This window comes from Leopardus geoffroyi, chromosome C1 (genome assembly GCF_018350155.1).
Source record: "Leopardus geoffroyi isolate Oge1 chromosome C1, O.geoffroyi_Oge1_pat1.0, whole genome shotgun sequence".
Lineage (NCBI taxonomy): Eukaryota > Metazoa > Chordata > Mammalia > Carnivora > Felidae > Leopardus > Leopardus geoffroyi.
In genome coordinates this window covers 188,960,309-188,982,662 of record NC_059328.1, presented here as the reverse complement: position 1 = coordinate 188,982,662, position 22,354 = coordinate 188,960,309, and the positions used below count along the sequence as shown (strand labels likewise).

Here is a 22,354-nt window from a genome sequence, read left to right as displayed (position 1 = left end):
AAAGAATGTGAAAGGACAAGAAATTATTTTAAGAATAAAGTACATAATAGGGAAAACACAAAATAAAAATTGTAGCTACTGTTTACTGAGCATCCATCCAGTGTGGGCCAGATACCACATGCCCTCTCACTTCGTTTTCAAGACCATTCTCTGAGGTGGGCTGCAGTGGTTCCCCTGTTACATGTGAGAAAAGTAAGACTCTGGGGCCCAACAGTAAGCAATGAGGAAGTGCTGCCGCTTATCCATCTCCTTATTGCCACTTCTCAAAAGAGAGCCTAGAACAGACATGATGCTTATTCAACAAGGCTTGTACTATGAAGTGAATGTCTGTGTCCCCTTTTAAATTTCATACACTGGGGGCGCCTGGGTGGCGCAGTCAGTTGAGCGTCCGACTTCAGCCAGGTCACGATCTCGCGGTCTGTGAGTTCGAGCCCCGCGTCAGGCTCTGGGCTGATGGCTCAGAGCCTGGAGCCTGCTTCCAATTCTGTGTCTCCCTCTCTCTCTGCCCCTCCCCCGTTCATGCTCTGTCTCTCTCTGTCCCAAAAATAAATAAACGTTGAAAAAAAAAATTAAAAAAAAAAAATTTCATACACTGAAGTTCTAACCCCAAAGTGGCTATTATTTGGAGAAGGGAGCTGTAAGGAAATAAATTTTGAGGTTACATAAGGATGAGGCCCCGGTCTAATATAAGAAAAGAAATAGTGAGGTGACAAGAAACAGACTCAGACTAAAGCAGTAAAGGGTTAAAAGAAATCTACAGCTCATGAGCATGGAGTTGAGAGCATATTAGAACATTTCTGTCACGCACTCATCCTACCTATGCTTGGACTCATCCTGTGTCAGGAAACAATGGCAGAGAACTGGTACAGACTGAGAAAAATCTCAGGAGTTAGTATATATATAACAAACTCAACTCTGAGCTTAATTTTCTCTTCTAAATGTCACAAAACAAACAGCTTGCACTGGATGCCATTTTCAGGCTGCTTTCAGACATGCATTTGGTTTATAACTGTTAAGTTACAGAAATGAAGGAGACTAGAAGAGGAGGATGCTCTGACAAGGTTGTTACAAAAGGCTGACCTTTCTGGATTTTATAACCATAAATATCTTAAGAACAGAAAGCTTAAGGTTTCTGGCTGTTATGCTGGGAAATGCACATACAGAGAAACCTGCCAGTGTAATAACTAACAGAACTAACAGTACATCTGGTTAATGCTTTTCAAGGTAGCAAAGAAGTCACACTCTACACATCTGGTAAGAAGTTTTTCTCAAATATAATCTAAACAGCAGCAAGTATTTATCAACAGTTTAGTCTAATTAAAGCAAAGGAAAGAAAATAAGGAACAGAAAACTGCCACTTCCCTAAGGTCAACACAGCATTTTAGGTAAACGAAGCGAAGGTTCAACTATAATTAAATAAACTAGTTATATGATAATCCACTAAAGTTGTCAGGGATTTTGCTCATTAAACACACATTCCTTACATAAGCTATATTCTAAAATATCTAAAAATTAAAAAAATTATTATACTTAAATTTTCATGCTTCAAATTTCAAGGACTCAAGGAATTGTATGTGCATGTGCATATAATTTATTTTTCCCATATCTATAGAATAGGTTCTGTAACAAAGTTTGTTTCTAAATATAAATCAGTCTATGCAAGTGTAAGTGGTTTATCATACTAACTGAGAGGTCATCTTCAGACAACTCTCAAATATTAAAATTCTTCACTGTACTAAGGTAAAATCTATCTCTCCTAAGATCTGTCCTTTGGAAATGTCAAAAACAAGGATCTCCTCTATCTTCTCAACTTTTGTTTCTTTTTCTTCAAAGCAGATCTTTTTCTATCAATTAAGTGTTTTAAGGAGATGAACCAGCATGTTAAAGTTTTAGTTTTCCATTTTCATTCTTCATATGTCTATGTACATTACCATTTAAAGATCAAATTCTGTCTAAAAACTGAGAGTCTGCCAAGAAAGACGACCTAGAGGTTTGGCCAATACTGAAGATGAATCTACATTATAACTTAAATACCTGTTTCAAAGTGTGGGGATAAGACTGTGTACAACAGTCAGGAAAGATGGGAAGAATACCCACTGAAGCAGTAGCTGAATAGGGAAAAGAAATACAGAGTTAAATTTTCAAAGGAAAAAAATAGAAAAAGATCTGTTCAGTAATTCAACAGAGACCTCTGAGAGAAATATGTGCCAGAATGTAACAAATATGAGCCTAATATAACAAAAGGGATGGGAAAACTGATGTTTGGAATGGTAAAAAAAAAAAAAAAAAAATTAGAATGAATCAGAAAAAAAACCCTTTCCTATCTTAAGAGCTTTTGATTTGGAGCCTCCACGTGCCCTTGATGCCTCCTGTTCTGTCGACATAAATGTAGTTCTGTCCTCTCATCTGGTATCCATCTCTTAGATCTTTTAAGCTGCAGTTATACTCTCTAATAAAGGACGCAGCGGAAGTACCTACTCTTTTGATTTCTAAGTGGTAAAATCTTTAAAAATTTAAGAATACCAATCATGTCCTAGACTGCCATATCAAGATTCTAGTGCAGACCAGCAATTTTTATTTTTAAAGTGCAATGCCCTTCATTCCTCAGATGAAAATAGGTTTTTTCCTTTCCTTTTTTTTTTTTTTAATGTTTATTTTTGAGAGAGAAGGAAAGAGAGAGCAGGAGAGGAGCAGAGAGAGAGGGGAACAAAGTTTCTAAAGTGGGCTCTGTGCTGACAGTAGAGAGTCTAATACAGGGCTTGAACTCAGAAACTGCAAGATCACAAGGTGAGATGAATTTGGACACTTAACTGACTGAGCCTCCTAGGCACCCCAGTTTTTCCCTTTTCTTCTTCACTATCACTTTGCTCTCAAACCCTCATAGGGTGCTACAAAACTATAGTGTTCCCAGCTCATATGAAGAAATAAGAAAATCCTACGGGAGGGCTTTCTTGCTTGAGGCTAAAACAAACAGAAAACACCTGCATGATTTTTTAATTCTCACCTCTAAAGTAGTTTATGTGGCTGTGAAGATGCTGGCATCTCCCATTCTCCTGTTACTAACATCTAATTCTAATCCCCAAACAATTCTGAAATGTGTTGGGTATATTTTCTAATGGGAGTATTTCCTGAAATACTTCTTAAAAATATGACATTATAAGCATCTAAAGGCTTTGTCAATTTTGGAAACCAGGGACATGTGAAAGATTCTAAGAAACTTGCCAGAATTTATTCTTCATAACAAATAATCACCCCCCAAAGAACCACTCAAAGTATGTAAGAATTCTTTTCTAACTATAATAAATCCATTGTAAGCCCAAGGAAAAGACCTTTTGTTAACTAGTGGTTGTAGACTATACTACTATCAGAAGAGCAATACTGTTCCCCTGATTGCTAAGGAATACTAAAGGAATTTCCCTAGAAGTAATCTACATATCATGAAATACAAAGAAAACATTTTAATAACTTGGGAAGTCTATCAAGAGAAAAATCAAAGAGGGACCCCTGGATGATTCAGTTGGTTAAGCATCCAAGTCCTGATTTCGGCTCAGGTCATGATCTCACATGAAGTCCTGAGATCAAGCCCTGTGTTAGACTCCACGCTGAGTGTGGAGCCTGAAGATTCTCTCTCTCTTCCTTTGTACCTCCTCCACTTGCGCCCTCCCCCCCCCACACCCCCAAAAAAAAGAGAAAGTTCAAAGATCCCTCCCCTAAAATATTCAGATTTCCTAACCAAATAATGGAAAATCTATCACCAGAAAAGGAAAAATGCAGAAAAAGCTTTAAGCACACACTGGACCCAACTAAATGGCAAATATTTGAGAAATGCTCTATAGAATTGGAAATATTAAAAATGTTCCTGAAGCAGTTGTAATAACATAAATATTTTTCCATGTTAAATAGAAAAAAAAAAACAATATAAAAAATAAGATATGGTACGATCTCAAAAAGGAACACAAAGGAAAAAAGAAAATTATCTTCAGAATGAGACTCGATGCTTTTTTTCTATTTAGTTTATTTTAATAACACTTTTAAGATATAATTTTTCTTTAAAAAATATTTATTTATTTACTTTGAGAGAGAAAGGGAAAGAGAGAGGGAGAGAGAGAATCCCAAGCAAGCTCCATGCTGTCAGCACAGAACCCAACACAGGGCTCAATCTCACAAATCGTAAGATCATGACCTGAGCCTAAATCATAAATCAAGAGTCGGATGCTTAACCAACGGAGTTACCCATGTGTCCCTAAAATATTTTTCTATTTGATATTTTTTCATTTCTAAAATTTCTGTGATAAGCATATAAATACTTTTTTTTAATAATCTGCTTCTGGGAAGCTTTTTTAAAAAAAGGTTTCTTTTGAGAGACAGAGTGCACGTGTATGTGTGGGGGGAGGGGCAGGGATGGGGAGAGAGAGAATCCCAAGCAGGCTCCAAACTTTCAGCACAGAGCCTGATGCAGGGCTCAACCTCATGACCCTGAGATCATGACTTGGGCCAAATCAAGAGTTGGATGCTTAAGCACCAAGGCACCCCATATACAAATACTTTTAATGATAAAAATTTGGGCCACCTGGCTGGCTCAGTTAGTAGAGTATGTGACTCTTGACCCTGGGGTTGTGAGTTTGAGCCCCATGTTGGGTACAGAGATTGCTTTAAAAAATAATAATAATAATGAAAATAAAATATAGCCCAAAATTTAAAAAGATAGCATAAAAGCTTTAAAAATAAGTTTGATATTAAATTGGCAGAAAAGCCTGGTAAAAAACCCAACTGGTTTACTTCTTTTATATTAGATCCTACCTCAAATGACCTAAGATTTACTGAGCAATTATCAAGTGCCAAGAATTGCATTAAGTGTTTTATAATATTCTATCCCATTTAAACCTTAGAACAACACAATAGGTAATATTATAATGCAAAGAACCTGATGAACCTCATACAGTTAACAAGTGGCAGAATCATATCTAACCTAGAGTCTGACCTCAGAGCACCTGTACTTATTCTCTATACTGTTATATGACCTCCTGGTTTACTTTTTGGTTTTTACCATCTAATCTGTTATTTCCAGACAATTAAATTTGTATTTTATATATCTGTTTTTAATGTTAGTAGATATTTTTTATAAGAGCTTATTGAAATTCACAATACCTACCACTCACCCAATTAAAGTGTACAACTTTTGTTTTAATGATTGCTAAACAGAGTTGTACAACCATTATAATAAATTTTAGAAGCACACTAATTAAAAAAAAACAACAACAAAACCCTCCAGCAATTGGCTGGAGCCAACTGCTCTGCCAGCAATTGGCAACCACCAATCTATAATCTGTCTCTACAGGTCTGCCTATTCTGGACATTTTAGTGGAATCATATGTGTCTTTTTGTATTTGGCTTCTTTCACTTAGCATAATGTTTTCAAGGTTCCTCCACACTGTGGCACATATCAGTACTTCTTTTTCATGACTGAATAATATTCCACTGTATGGATATACTACATGTTATTTATCCATTCATTGGCTGATGAACATCTGGGTTGTTTCCAAATTTTGTGAACCATGTTGCTATGAACATTTATTTGTGTACAAGTTTTTATGTGAACATATGTTTTCAATTCTCTCAGATACATACTGTGGAGAGAAAGCGCTGAGTCATATGGTAACCCTAATGGTTAGCCTTTTGAGAAACTGCCAGACTATTTTCCAAAGTGGCTGCACTTTACATTGCTATCAGCAAAAGATAGGCAAGCGTTCTAATGTCTCCACATCCTAACACTTAGCTACCTTTTCTTTTTTAGCCATCCTTATGACTATAAAGTAGTACCTCATTGGAATTTTTTACTGCATTTCCCTATGGTCGGGAATGATGGTTAGCATCTTGTTCACGTGCATAGTGGCTATTTGTATATCTCCTTTGGAGAACTCTCTATTAAGATTCTTTGCCCATTAAAAAATAATTTTTTTTCATCTTTATTTTTGAGAGAGACACACAGTGTGAGCAAGGGAGGAACAGAGAGAGAGAGGGGGAGACACAGAATCTGAAGCAGGCTCCAGGCTCCAAGCTGTGAGTACAGAGCCTGACATGGGGCTTGAACCCACGAACCACAAGATCATGACCTGAGCTGAAGTCGGATGCTTAACGGACTGAGCCATCCAGGCGCCCTGATCCTTTGCCCATTGGGTTACCTTTTTATTACTGAGCCACAAGAGTTCTTTATATATTCCAGATGCAAGTGCTTTATCAAGTAATGTGACTTGTAAGTACCTTCTATTTTGTTGGTTGTATTTTCACTTTTTTGGTTGTGTCCTTTAAAGCACAAAAGTTTTCAATTTTTATAAAATCCAATTTACCTACTTTTTTTCTTTTGTTGCTTGTGCTTTTGGTGTCATATCTAACAAACCATTGCCTAATCTAACCCTACATTTATGCCTATGTTCTCATCTAAGAGCTTTTAGTTTTAACTCTTCCATTTAGGCCTTTGATCCATTTTAAATCACTTTTGTACATGGGTGTGAGGTTAATGGATATATATATATATATATATATATATATATATATGTATATACATATATATATATGTGTGTATATATATATATGTATATACATATATATATATATTTTAATGTTTGTTTGAGAGAGAGAGAGAGAGAGAGACAGAGCACGAACAGGGAAGGGGCAGAGAGAGACCGAGACATAGGCTCCAGGTTCCAAACTGTCAGCATACAGCCTGACTCAGGGCTTGAATTCATGAACTGTGAGATCATGACCTGAGCTGAAGTCAGGCGCTTAACCCACTGAGCCACCGCTCCTTGAAGGATATATTTTTAAAAGTCATGTTTTAAAGGCTAGAATTGGCATTACCCTTTTACTCCTATCTCTCCATTGTTACCATCTCATCAATCATCAGCTAACATAGTTTAAAAAATTCAGACTCTGAAGTCAAATTGCCTGGGGGTTAGAATACTAGCTCTAACCTAGATTCATATGACCTAGGACAAAGAAACCTAAACTCTCTGGGCCTCAATAGTAATAAGCCTTACCTCAAAGATGAGGATTAAGTGCTAGTAATACATACAAAAGCTAAATAAAGTGTTTGCCATATAGTAAGCACTTAATAGACTTCAATTATTAATTATTACTTTTTAAATATCATTCAGGTTTGGCCATTCTCTCCAACTCCATAGCTCCTATCTTATTTTAGACCACTGTCATTTCTTACCTGGATTACAAACCCTATTCTTAAATGGTTTTCCTGCCTCTAATCTTGTCCTCTTCCAAATTCATTCTCTACTCTGAACTCATAATGACCACTCTAAAACCAATCCCCTGTGTTAAAAAAAATAGTTCTGGGGTGCCTCTAGGACAAAGTCCAAACTTCTTAACAACTGAGACATGAAGACTTTCAGATCTGGCTGCTATTTAACTCTCTAGCCTAACCTCTTACTATTACTCCTACCTGGAGCCATGATTTCTTCCACCTCTAGAAGAATGACTAAATCAGCTTTCAGGTATCCACCTAGATACCACATTCTCTGAGAGGCCTTTATAGATGGCTCCAGAACCAATCCAAGGATAAATACCCCTTCTATAACAGTGTAAAACTCTGCCAAATACTATCAACACATCCATCACACTATGTAATAATTGTTTACTTATATCTATCTGAGACTTGGTGGGGTGTAAGCCCCAATATTTCATTTATCATTGTATCCCCTAATGAGTACTACAGTATGAGCCATAGGATAGATATTGTGCAGACAGAGCAATGACCTCAAAAGTACACAATCTCTAAGTGATACTTTTCTCCACTAGAGAGAGAACCTACTAAAACTAAGCCATACGCATAACTTAGTATTTTCATGCTAATAGTATGAAAGTTTCAATTAAACACGAATACCACTGTTGTAGTTATCATGATGCATGTGTTTGATCTCTCGTTGGCTATTAACACTCAAAAAAAAAAAAAGTCAAGTAGTCAAGATGTTTGGTGTGCCAAGTGTACAAAACTCAAATTACATAAATTTATTTTTCAAGTTACCCTATTTTCTAGTCCTTATCTTCTCTGAAAAGAGAGGTTTTCAAGTTAAACATGAACTTTGTGCAAGCTCCAATAATATTAAGCAAATTCAACTTACAAGGGGGGAAAAAAAGAAAATTCTGGATAATTTACTACTTTAATTGCTGATTTTAATGCAACTTTAAAAAAGTCACTTCACAGGCACCTGGTGACTCAGTCAGCTAAGAATCTAACTTTTGATTTTGGTTCAGGTCATGATCTCACAGTTTGTGGGATCGAGTCCTACATCGGGCTCTTCGCTAACAGCATGGAACCTGCTTGGGATTCTCACTCTCCCTCTTCTCCACATGCACTCTCTTTCTCTCTCTCTGTCAAAATAAATAATTTTTTTAAATCACTTCAAAAACTGATAAACTCCTAAAATCTATCACTTAATTCAATAAAGTTCAACCTTAATCCTCATTCTACTTAGGAATAAAGATATGAGTGGAAATAAAAAGTGATTCTATCTCTTAGAAATACATTACAAATTATTAATGGATAAATTAGAGGGAGTAAAAGGTTGGCAAATTCACCTGTAAAGCCACCTATAAATTCACCTATGAAGCTTCACTTTTGAGAGTGAAGGAGTTTGGTTTTTAATTAGCATTCCAACTTTGACAGTTATCAGTCTATTCAAATTTTTCATTTCTTATTTTGTCAATTTTACATTTTCTATTTCTCCAGACATACATCCAGTTTGGTTATGTTTTTAAATGTATTAGTTTATATTCATATTTTATAATTAAAATACCTTATACATGGAAAAGAGCAATTAGAAACTACAACCAAACTATAAATTTATGAAATTAAATTTGACCCATGTATTAACATTTAAGGGCAAAATTAATTTGAAAAAATATATACCTCTATTTATACTTTCTAAATTTTATTTTTTAACATTTATTCATCTTTGAGAGACAGAGACAGAGCAAGGGAAAGGGGCAGAGAGAGGGAGACACAGAATCCGAAGCAGGCTCCAGGCTCTGAACTGTCAGCACAGAGCCCAACACAGGGCTCGAACTCACAAACTACAAGATCATGACCTGAGCCGAAGTCGGACGTTCAACCTACTGAGCCACCCCGGCGCCCCTCTACTTATACTTTCTCTTGAAAAAATCCACATATACTAGGCAGTCATCAGAAGCTATCACCTATAAAAAAGGGTTGGCAAACTTTTTCTTGCTCTTTTTGCCAAGGGACCCAATCCAATTTTAATTCAGTTTAAGAGAAATGTTTCCTGAGTGAGCCACTGAAAGCAGTTCATAGAGTTCTATAAAGGAATCAAAGCAATTAAAGGTTTTCCCCTACTGAAAGACTTTATGAGATGTATCATCGTTATCTTCAATCTTTAGATGAAGAAACTGAAACTCAGAACAGACTGCTCATCCAGGGTCTGGTTCTATAGCCAATGCTTACCTCTCTATTATTTGGCCTCAATATACTGAATTGATAAAGACAAAATTATGGTAAATCAAAATATGTAATTAGCTAGGTCTCCTAAAAGTCAAATCACAGATCACTAAAGGAAAATATCATTTTGTCAGCTTAGTATCTTGAATTTTTTATGGAAGCTAATTCAGTATTTAATCACAGTTTCAAATATGCTTTTGGACATTTTTATCCTAATCAGTTACCTATAAAATAACATATCACCAGGAAAACAACAAATCCCTTATTTGGATTGTGTGGTATTTGGGCTCCTACCTGACACTGGTTAATAGCTGCATGGTTGCCATGGAATGGAGACTGTCTTTCTTTATCTCGATGATGTCGACTGCTGTGTTTACTTCTCTGCAATTGTTGGCGTAATTTTGCAATCTGAAAAGGGGAAAAATAAGAGTATCAGAGTTTTCCAAGATACACAAAATATATCCTTGCTTAGTAAGAACCAGTACAATTCAGCCTTAATAGATCTTTTGACCTTTAAAACCCTATCACAAAATCTGACTACACAAAATTTATATATATACACACATCCACATACACAAGTGTGCACTTATGTGTATCTCTCTTTTAGAGAGAAACAAAATTACATTCCAACACTGTTCGGAGCCTTCAAGCTTCCCAAATACTAAACCAATGAAGCTTTCAGCACTTAGAATAAATGAATTACATTATAGCTTTCACAAAGAATTGTAATGAAAATTATTCTCATTGTCCTAACAATGAGCCATATTTTATTTAGATTTAGATTTCTTTAAACACCTAACCTTCAACAGCTCCAAAAATCAAACAGTACTTAAAAATCAATTCAAGCCATGAAATGTATTCACAGATACAATCTTTAAATAACAAACACAATTTCAATCAATATCCCATATTATTCCCTGACTGAATCTTTCTGTTGTATGTAAAGTGCAAATATCGTAAGTGTAGGCACAGAAAATGGTAATCAGCATAGGACCATAACCAATTTGGTTTACTGGATTAATCAATTTCAGAAACACTACCATTAAATACAGAAATAATAAATGTGAATTTGTTGTATCACTATAATTTTATAAATCTGACACTTAGATTAACAGGTATGGACTCTCATTTAATAAGAAAAAAGACAAAGAAAAACACATAATCTGTAAGTAATGTGTATATTTCCCCCATTCAAATCTCTATCCAATCAATGTAAGAACTGTTTCGTTATTTCTCAAGTAAACAAAACCAAAAACAAACAAACACCCACACAAAACAAAACAATGCAAACAGACAAATCCTTGTTGCCCACAACTTCAAGGAACTAGCCAGGGAAGAAATCAAACTTCCACACCCACTTCCTTGGGACCATTTTCCTGACCTCTTTAAGTTGATCTGTACTGCCCCATGATGCTGAACGCTTGTGAGACCCTTTCTTCTTTTCAGCATATTCTTCGGCCCATGCACTCTCTGTCTATAATGGGAAAAAGAAGGAAGGGGTATGTTAACCATTTAACGATAATGTACACCACATCTGCAACAAAATGGATGGATCTTCGGGACATTATGCACAATCAAATAAGTCAGGTGAAGAAAGACAAATACTGAATGACCTCACATGTGAAATCTAAACCACACACTCAGAGAAAAAGAGATGAGATTTACAGTTATCAGAGACAGTAGGAGTTGGGGGAGGCACCTGAAGGGGAATTGGATGAAGGTGGTATAAAGGTACAAACTTCCAGCTATAAGATTAAGTACTGTGGAGGTAATATATAACATGATGGCTAGAGTTAATACTGCTGTGTGGTATATTTGAAAATTGCTGAAAGAGTAGATCCTTTTAAAAGTTCTCAGCACAAGGAAAAAAAATTGAATTATATGAGGTAATGGATATTAACTAAACTTACTTGGTAAGTTATATCATTTCATAATATAAGAATTTCAAGTCATTATACTGTACAAAAACTTATACAGTATTGTGTATGTCAATTATATCTCAATAAACCTGAAAAATAATTTCATTTCTTAAAAAAGTATATATTTTTCTATTGTACAATGCATTCCCATTATAGAAAAATTAAGTACTAGAAATATTTATTTTTTTTTTTTTTTAATTTTTTTTTCAACGTTTTTATTTATTTTTGGGACAGAGAGAGACAGAGCATGAACGGGGGAGGGGCAGAGAGAGAGGGAGACACAGAATCGGAAACAGGCTCCAGGCTCTGAGCCATCAGCCCAGAGCCCGACGCGGGGCTCGAACTCCCGGACCGCGAGATCGTGACCTGGCTGAAGTCGGACGCTTAACCGACTGCGCCACCCAGGCGCCCCAGTACTAGAAATATTTAAAATAACACAATGACCCAAAATTCCTCTAGCACCAGTTGCTTTAATTATCATATTTTAGTTTATTTCCTTCATTTCTATTATTAACAAAAACTTAATTATTTTTACATAATGGTAAATATAGCATTTATTGAACAAATGCATACTAATAATAGCTAACATTCCTGTGATCTTATTATATGCTAGGCACTTTACTTTATGAAAGCATAGTGAAAGGTCTTCATAGTATCATCTGATTTAATACATACAAATTTCTACAAGTTCTGCAGACAAGGAAGCTTGGTAAATAGCCTAATGTCTCACAGCTAAGAAGTGGCAAAGCTAAGATATAACCTAAGACTCTGGAGTTCATAATCTTAACCTCTGTTCTATGTCTAGTCTTGCTTTAAATATCTGCAAAATTGGGGCGCCTGGCTGGCTCAGCTGGTTAAGCATCCAACATCCGCTCAGGTCATGATATCGCGGTTTGTGATTTCAAGGCTCATGTCAGGCTCTGTGCTGACAGCTCAGAGTCTGGAGCCTGCTTCGGATTCTGAGTCTCTCTCTCTCTCTCTGTTCTGCTCCTGCCCCACTCATGCTCTATCTCTCAACAAACTTTAAAAATTTTTTTAAAAAACCTTTAAAATAAAAATAAATATCTGCAAACAGGGGCACCTGGGTAGCTCAGTTGGTTAAGCAACGACTCTTGGTTTCAGCTCAGGTCATGATTTAGTACCACACTGGGCTCTCTGCCCCTGCCTCTCTGTCCCTCCCCTGCTCACTCTCTTTCAAAATAAATAAATAAATAAACTTAAAAACATTTAAAAATCTGCACAGTGTAGCCTCAAAAATGTTAAATCCTTAGTGGTTATACAAAATCCAGAATTTAAAAATCAGAAAAAAAAATACGAATGAGTTCTCAGTACATAAAAGTATGCACAATCTCTTCATCTAAACAGAACAACAACAAGGAATGACTTTGAATGACACACTGGACCAAGCGGACTCAACAGATATATTTGTTACATTTCATCCTAAAGCAGCAGAATATAAATTCTTCTCCAGTGTACATGGAATGTTCTCCAGAATAGATCACACTGGGACAGAAATTAGCCCTCAACAAGTACAAAAAGATCAAGATCATACCGTGCATATTTTCAGACCACAATACTGTAAAACTGAAATCAACCACAAGAAAAAATTTGAAAAGATAACAAATACTTGGAGACTGAAGAACATCCTACTAAAGAATGAATGGGCTAACCAAGAAGCTAAAGAGGAAATAAAAAGGTCATGGAAGCCAGACAAAACGATAATACCACAAACCAAAACATCTGAGACACAGGAAAGGCAGTCATAAGAGGGAAGTATATAGCAATCCAGGCCTTCCTAAAGAAGGAAGAAAGGTCTCAGGTACACAACCTAACATTACACCTTAAAGACCTGGAAAAAAAACAGCAAATAAAACACAAAACCAGCAGAAGACAGGATAATAAGGATTAGAGCAGAAATTAATGCTATTGAAACCAAAAAAACAGATCAATGAAACCAGAACCTGGTTCTTTGAAAGAATCAACCAAATTGATAAACATTAGCCAGTTTGATCAAAAATAAAAAGGAAAGGACCCAAATAAATAAAATCAAGAATGAAAGAGGAGAGATCACAACCAACACAGCAGAAATAAAACCAATAATAAGAGAATACTATGAGCAATTATATGCCAATAAAATGGGCAATCTGGAAGAAACAGACAAATTCCAGAAACATTCCTACCAAACTGAAACAGAAAGAAATAGGAAATTTGAACAGACCCACAACCAGTAAAAAAAAAAAAAAAAAAAAATTGAATTAGTAATCAAAAATCTCCCAAAAAACAAGAATCCAGAGCCAGATGCCTTTCCAGGGGAATTCTACCAACCATTTAAGGAAGAGTTAACACCTACTCTCTTGAAGGTGTTCCAAAAATAGAAATGGAAGGAAAACTTCCAAACTCTTTCTATGAAGCCAGCATTACCTTGATTCCAAAACCAGAGAGACCCCACTAAAAAGGAGAACTACAGACCAATTTACCGGATGAACATGGATGCAAAAATCCTCAAAAACATATTACCCAACCGGATCCAACAATATATTAAAAAAAATTATTCACCATGACCAAGTGGGATTTTATACCTGGGATGCAAGGCTGCTTCAATATCTGCCAAACAATCAATGTGATTCATCACATCAATAAAAGAAAGGACAAGAACCACATGATCCTCTCAATAGATGCAGAGAAAGCATTTGACAAAATACAGCATCCTTTCTTGATAAAAACCCTCAAGAAAGGAGGGATAGAAGGAGCATACCTCGAGATCATAAAAGCCATGTATGAACGACCCAACACTAATATCATCCTCAGTGGGGAAAAACTGAGAGCTTTCCCCCTAAGGTCAGGAACAAGACAGGGATGTCCACTCTCGCCACTGTTATTCAACATACTATTGGAAGTCTTAGCCTCTGCAGTCAGACAACACGAAGAAATAAAAGGCATCTTAGGGGCGCCTGGGTGGCGCAGTCGGTTAAGCGTCCGACTTCAGCCAGGTCACGATCTCGCGGTCCGGGAGTTCGAGCCCCGCGTCGGGCTCTGGGCTGATGGCTCAGAGCTGGAGCCTGTTTCCGATTCTGTGTCTCCCTCTCTCTCTGCCCCTCCCCCGTTCATGCTCTGTCTCTCTCTGTCCCAAAAATAAATAAACGTTGGAAAAAAAAAAAAAAAGGCATCCACATTGGCCAGGAGGAGGTCAAACTTTCACTCTTCGCAGATGACATGACACTCTATATGGAAAACCCAAAATATTCCACCAAAAAACTTCTAGAACTGATCCATGAATTCAGCAAAGTGGCAGGATATAAAATCAATGCACAGAAATCGGTTGCATTCCTATACACCAACAATGAAGCAACAGAAAGAGAAATCAAGGAGTCGATCCCATTTACAATTGCACCAAAAGCCATAAAATACCTAGGAATAAATCTAACCAAAGAGGTGAAAAATCTATACACTGAAAACTAGAGAAAGCTTATGAAAGAAATTGAAGAAGACACAAAAAATGGAAAAAGATTCCATGCTCCTGGATAGGAAGAACAAATATTGTTAAAATGTCGATACTACCCAAAGCAATCTACATATTCAATGCAATCCCTATCAAAGTAACACCAGCATTCTTCACAGAGCCAGAACAAATAATCCTAAAATTTGTATGGAACCAGAAAAGACCCTGAATAGCCAAAGCAGTCTTGAAAAAGAAAACCAAAGCAGGAGGCATCACAGTCCCGGACTTCAAGCTATACTACAAAGCTGTAATCATCAAGACAGTGTGGTACTGGCACTAGAACAGACACTCAGATCAATGGAACAGAATAGAGAACCCAGAAATGGACCCACAAACGTATGGCCAACCAATCTTTGACAAAGCAGGAAAGAATATCCAATGGAATAAAGACAGTCTATTCAGCAAGTGGTTCTGGGAAAACTGGACAGCGACATGCAGAAAAATGAACCTGGACCACTTTCCTACACCACGCACAAAAATAAACTCAAAATGGATGAAAGACCTAAATGTAAGACAGGAAGCCATCAAAATCCTCGAGGAGAAAGCAGGCAAAAACCTCTTTCATCTTGGCCACAGCAACTTCTTAATCAACACATCTCCAGAGGCAAGGCAAACCAAAGCAAAAATGAACTATTGGGACCTCATCAAAATAAAAAGCTTCTACACAGCAAAGGAAACAATCAGCAAAACTAAAAGGCAATGGACAGAATGGGAGAAGATATTTGCAAACAACCTATCAGATAAAGGGTGAGTATCCAAAATCTATAAAGAACTTATCAAATTCAACACCTAAAAACCAAATAATCCACTGAAGAAATAGGCAAAAGACATGAATAGACACTTCTCTAAAGAAGATATCCAGATGGCCAATTGACACAGGAAAACATGCGCAACATCACTCCTCATCAGGGAAATACAAATCAAAACCACAATGAGATACTACCTTACACCTGTCAGAATGGCTAACATTAACAACTCAGGCAACAGCAGATGTTGGTGAGGATGCGGAGAAAGAGGATCTCTTTGGCACTGCTGGTGGCAATGCAAACTGGTGCAGCCACTCTGGAAAACAGTATGGAGGTTCCTTAAAAAATTAAAAATAGAACTACCCTACGACCCAGCAACTGCACTACTAGGCATTTATCCAAGGGATACAGGTATGCTGTTTCGAAGGGACACACGCACCCCCATGTTTATAGCAGCACTATCAACAATAGCCAAAATATGGAAAGAACCCAAATGTCCATCAGTAGATGAACGGATAAAGAAGATGTGATATATATATACACACACACATACACATATACATATGTGTGTGTGTATATATATATATATATATATATACATATACGTACATACGTATATACATATATATATGTGTGTGTGTGTATATATATATATACACACATATATATATACACATACATACATACGATGGAGTATTACTCGGCAATCAAAAAGAATGAAATCTTGCTATTGCAACTATGTGGATGGAACTAGAGGGTATTATGCTAAGCAAAATTAGTCAGAGAAAGACAAATATCGTATGACTTCACTCATATGAGGACTTAAGAGACAAAACAGATGAACATAAGGGAAGGGAAGCAAAAATAATATAAAAACAGGGAGGGGGACAATAACATAAGAGACTCTTAAATATGGAGAACAAACAGAGAGATACCGGAGGGGTTTTGGGAGGGGGAATGGGCTAAATGGGTAAGGGGCATTAAGGAATCTACTCCTGAAATCACTGTTGCACTATATGCTAACTAACTTGGATGTAAATTAAAAAAATGAATTAAAAAATTAAAAAAAATATGCTCAGTCTCACCCATAATAAGAGAAAAGCAAATTAAAACCACAGACTGGGTGATTTTATTTCATACTCTCCTACATTGCTGGTAGAAGTGTAAAATTAGTACAGCCTTTATGGAAGGAGACTCAGCAATTGCTGTCAAAGTTACAAATGCACATACCCTTTATCTCACCCTTCTTTTGGTTATTTATCATGCAGATGTACAAAATGTTTATCTTTATGCACAAAATGATACAGCATATTATTCCCTGTAGCACTGTTTTTACAAGATTAGAACAATGTAAATAGAGGATCTGTTAAATAAATTATGGTATATCTTTACAACAAAATACTTATTCAGCCATTAAAAATGAATAAGGAAGTTCACAATAATCTCTATGAGATATTAAGTGAAAAACTCAAGTATAGTATGTATAGTATAGTATGTATAGCAACTACTTTTATAGAGGACCAGTATAAAGAACATACATATATGTAAAGTATCTCTACAAGAATATACATTGTAACAAAAGAAACATCAGTGGGATGTTTCCCATGGGAAACATCTTCCTCATGGGAAGAAGATCCTTCCTTCACTGTATTATACTTATGTACTTCTTGATTTTGTACTATAAGAATGAATGTACAGCCTGTTCAAAACAATACTCTCTATATAAGGTGTGGGGGGTGACTTTTAAAGGGGGAATTTTTTTTTTTGAGAAATGTATTTTTATTTTTTCTTTTTTTTAATTTTTTTTTTTTTCAACGTTTATTTATTTTTGGGACAGAGAGAGACAGAGCATGAACGGGGGAGGGGCAGAGAGAGAGGGAGACACAGAATCAGAAACAGGCTCCAGGCTCTGAGCCATCAGCCCAGAGCCCGACGCGGGGCTTGAACTCACGGACCGCGAGATCGTGACCTGGCTGAAGTCGGACGCTTAACCGACTGCGCCACCCAGGCGCCCCTGTATTTTTATTTTTTAATGTTTAAAATTTTTTACTTAAATTCGAATTAGTTTAACATACAGTGCAATATTGATTTCAGGAACAGAATTCCGTGATTCATCACTTACACACAATACCCAGTGCTTATCATACATAATAAGTGCCCTCCTTAATACCCATCACCCATTTAGCCAACCCTCTACCCACCTCCCTCCAACAAGCCTGTTTGTTCTCTATCATTAAGAGTCTTTTATGGTTTGTTTCCGTCATTCTTTTTTTTTTCTCGGTTTTTTTTTTTTTTTGCCCCTTTCCATACATCCATCTGTTTTGTTTCTTAAATCCCACATATGAGTGAAATCATATGGTATTTGTCTTTACCTGCCTTATTTTGTCTAGTATAATACATTCTAGCTCCATCCACATCACTGCAAATGGCAAGATTTCATTCTTTTTGATGGCTGAGTAACATTACACTGTATGTGTGCATATATATGTGTATATATATGTATATATATAATATGCATCATATCTTCATTCATCAGTCAGTGGACATTTGGGCTCTCTTCATAGTTTCACTATTGTTGATAGTATTGCTATAAACATCAAGATGCATGTACCCCTTCAAATATGTATTTTTGTACCCTCTGGATAGATACCTAGTAGTACAATTGCTGGATCATAGAGTAGTTCTATTTTTAACTTTTTGAGGAAACTCCATACTGTTTTCCAGAGTGGCTGCATTTCTACCAACAAAAAGGTTCCCCTTGCTCCACATCCTTGCCAACACCTGTTGTTTCTTGTGTTAGTGTTAGCCATTCTGACTGGTGTGAAGTGGTATCTCATTGTGGTTTTGATTTGTATTTTGCTGACGATGACTGATGTTGACCATCTTTTCATATGTCTGTTGGCCATCTGGATATCTTCTTTGGAAAAGTGTCTATTCATGTCTTCTGCCCATTTCCTCACTGGATTATTTGTTTTTTGGGTGTTGAGTTTTATTAGTTCTTTATAGATTTTGGATACTAACCCTTTATCACATATGCCATTTGCAAATATCACTTCCCATTCTGTAGGCTGCATTTTAGTTTTGTTGATTACTTCCTTGCTGTGCAGAAGCTTATCTTTATGAGGTCCCAATAATTCATTTTTGCTTTCATTTCCCTTGCCTCCGGAGACATGTCTAGTAAGAAGTTGCTATGGCCAAAGAGTTTGCTGCCTGTGTTCTCCTCAAGGATTTTGATGGTTTTCTGCCTCACAATTAGGTCTTTCATCCATTGTGAATTTATTTTGGAGTATGTATAAGAAATTGATCCAGTTTCATTCTTCTGCATGTTGCTGTCTAGTTTTCCCAACACCATTTGTTGAAGAGACAGTCTTTTTTCCACCAGGTATTTTTTTCCTGCTTTGTTGAAGATTAGTTGATCATATGGTTGTGGGTCCATTCTAGGTTCTCTATTCTGTTCCATTGATCTATGTGTGTTTTTGTGCCAGTACCGTGCTGTCTTAATGACCAGAGCTCTGTAATATAGCTTGAAATCTAGAATTGCGCCACCTCCAGTTTTGTTTTCCTTTTTCAGGACTGCTTTGGCCATTAGGGGACTTTTGTGAAAGTCCTCTGTGAAAAATTCTAGTGGTATTTTGATAGGGACTGCATTAAATGTGTAGATTGCTTTGGGTAGTATAGACATTTTAACAATGTTTGTTCTTCCTATCCCAGAGCATGGAGTGCTCTTCCATTTCTTTGTGTCCTCTTTAATTTCTTTCATAAGTGTTCTATAGTTTTCAGAGTACAATTCTTTTACATGTTTGGTTAGATTTATTCCTAGATATCTTATTGTTTTTGGTGCAGTTACAAATGGGATTGACTCCTTGATTTCTTTTTCTCCTACTTCATTATTGGTGTATAGAAATGCAACAGATTTCTGTACATAGATTTTATATCCTGCAACTTTGCTGAATTCATGTATTAGTCCTAGAAATTTTTGGTGGAGCCTTTCAGGTTTTCTACATAGAGTCTCATGTGCAGATAGAAGAAGTCTGACTTCTCCCTTTCCTATTTAGATGCCTTTTGTTTCTCTCTGATGTCTGATGGCTGATGCTAAGATTTCCAGTACTATGTTAAATAGTAATGGTGAGAGCAAACATTCTTATCTTATTCCTGACCATAGGGGAAAGCCTCTCAGTTTTTCCCTAATGAGGATGATATTAGCTGTGGGCCTTTCATATAAAGCCTTTATGAGTTGACGTATGATCTTTCTATCCCTACTTAAGGGGGAATCTTTCTATATGGATAGAGTGATGTCCTTAAATAAAAAACAAGGTTGAAGGATATATATACATCACATATATACAGTATTCCTGCCAAAAAATGTAGTAAGTTGAATTTAATTGTGAAGAAACAGAGACTTACGTTGAGAATATTCAACAAATATACTGGCTTGCACTCTTAAAAAATATATCTATGTCATGAAAGACCAAGAAAAGCTAAGGAATGGTTTCAGAATAAAGAATACCAAATAAGCATAACATCTAAATGCCAAGTGTGTTTCTTGACTAGATCCTGGCTTACATATTACTACAGAGAACAATGAGAAAACTTAAAAAATTTGACTATGTACCACATATTAAATAATAGCATGGTATCAATCAATGTTAAATCTCCTGAATTTGGTAAGTACTTTGGTAATTTTTGTAAGTCCTTGTTCATATATACATGTTGAACTATTTGAAGAATCAGAATGTCTTCAACTTACTAACAATTAGCAAATAGTAACAATAATAACAGCAATTATATACACAAAAAAATAAAAATACACATTAAAGTGTTCATATATAAATGTTTATATTTGGTGAATATAAGTGAGGAGTCTACTGGTGTTCAATCTACTATTCTTGCAACTTTTCTATAAATGAGACTTTCAAAATACAACTTTTTTTTTTTAATTAGGGAAGTCTAAATATAATAAGTGTAAGATTTAACTCAAGGAAAAGCAAAAGAATATAAAAGCCTCCTATAGACTTGTTAAGAACAAATTAAAATGAGAACAAGAGTATTAAGACAAATAAAAGTAAACATGAAGAGCAACAGCTTTGCTAATTTCAGTTGTAAGATGGTCAAACAAGAAAAATTACTTAGCAAAAATCACTGATTTTACTTAAACTCCTAACTCAAAAGATAATTGTTCTCTTTGTTCCACTAAGAAGCTGTGCCTTTAAGACACTCTAGATATTAATAAAAAGTAAAACTGAGTTTTAATTAAGTACATTTCAATTTTTGTTCAGCCTTGCACTGTATACCACAAAACTATTAAGCATCTACTACTAACATGTCAGACACTGGACTACATACTGAGGTTAGAGAGGAAACACAGTTCTTATTTTCAAGAAGTTTTTTTCTAGGAGAGAAAGGATAAATATCCAATTATGTTACAATAAATAGCCACATGTGATGATAGAAGTTCCCTCTAAGAAAGGCATCTAAACCAGAACTAGAAGGACAGGGAAGCAGGTAGGCAAGATTTTATGAAATTGGGGGAGGCTTCAGAGTATAAGTTATCTAAGCAAATGGTGGGAAAGCATTCCATACAAAATAGAAATCCTGGGAAGCATCAGTGAACACAGTACACAGGGCACTGCAAGTCCATTATTGAGAGCTGGAGTATATTTTCTAAATTATTTTTAACAGGTAAAAAGAAAAATATCAATTACACAGTCAAGAAACTGTATTTGTTTTAAAGGATTCCATGATGTAATCCTACTTTGTTACAGCCCAACCTATTTAAAAAACAATGTATAGAGTCACTGGCCTAGAGAAATCTGATCTAACATGTGGGGAAAAAAAAAAAACCCAAAAAACAGGAACACCAGTCAAGTGGTGAAGCATCTGGAAATTAAAAAAAAAAAAAAATTAATGTTTATTTTTTGAGAGAGAGAGAGAGAGAGAGAGAGAGACAGAAAGAGACAGAGCACGAGCAGGGAAGGGGCAGAGAGAGAGGGAGACACAGAATCTGAAGCAGGCTCCAGGCTCTAAGTTGTCAGCACAGATCCTGTCACAGAGCTCAAACTCACAACTGTGAGATCATGACCTGAGCCGAAGTCAGACACTTAACCAATGCCACCCAGGCACCCCATGGAAATTTAGATTACTTCAGAATCCTAGGCTTAACCAAGATAGTCAATGCTACTAGGAAGCAACTACAGAGCTTATACAGAGGTTATTATATTAGGTCTTAAAAAAAAAAAAAAAGATTTTTAACACTTTTCTTCTCTCTTAATATTACAATCCAATTTTAACCAATGGACCAAGGTTTTATACAAAAGAGCAAGTTACTCAAAAAGTATTTTTTTTTAAAAAGCTAATCTACCTCTTTAGTACTTTCATTTCTAACACTAGACTTATAAATAGCTACCTTCAGTAATCCTACATTATTGTAGTCTCTAATTTACAAAGTATATAATTTTATTAGGTTTTAATAACAGGCCATCTTATAGTTTCTGAACTTGGACTACAATTTCACACCAGTGCAAAAATTGAAAAAGAAAACAAGCTCTTAATCAAAATAAACCCCTGAAGAGGGAAAAATAGCCTCTGAAATGTAGGAGTTCTGAGAGAAAATAACATAAGATTTTTAAAAGGAAAAGATGACTGGTTTATGTAATAAAGTAAACCAGACACCAATCACATGAGTCACAAATTCACATATTCACATGTCCCCTGTGAAGAAGCGTAG

The 22,354-nt window shown here is 36.0% G+C and overlaps 1 protein-coding gene across 1 annotated transcript in view; it reads right to left on the bottom strand.

The window, feature by feature from the left end:
- FAM117B (family with sequence similarity 117 member B) overlaps nucleotides 1-22,354 on the bottom strand; it is a 103,127-nt gene that overhangs the window by 20,546 nt on the left and 60,227 nt on the right. Inside the window, exons 3-4 of the mRNA XM_045480785.1 lie at nucleotides 10,848-10,940; nucleotides 9,761-9,874 (exon numbers count right to left, since the gene is read on the bottom strand). Of these exons, the coding sequence (XP_045336741.1) occupies nucleotides 9,761-9,874; nucleotides 10,848-10,940 (207 nt within the window). The remainder of the gene's footprint in view (nucleotides 1-9,760; nucleotides 9,875-10,847; nucleotides 10,941-22,354) is intronic.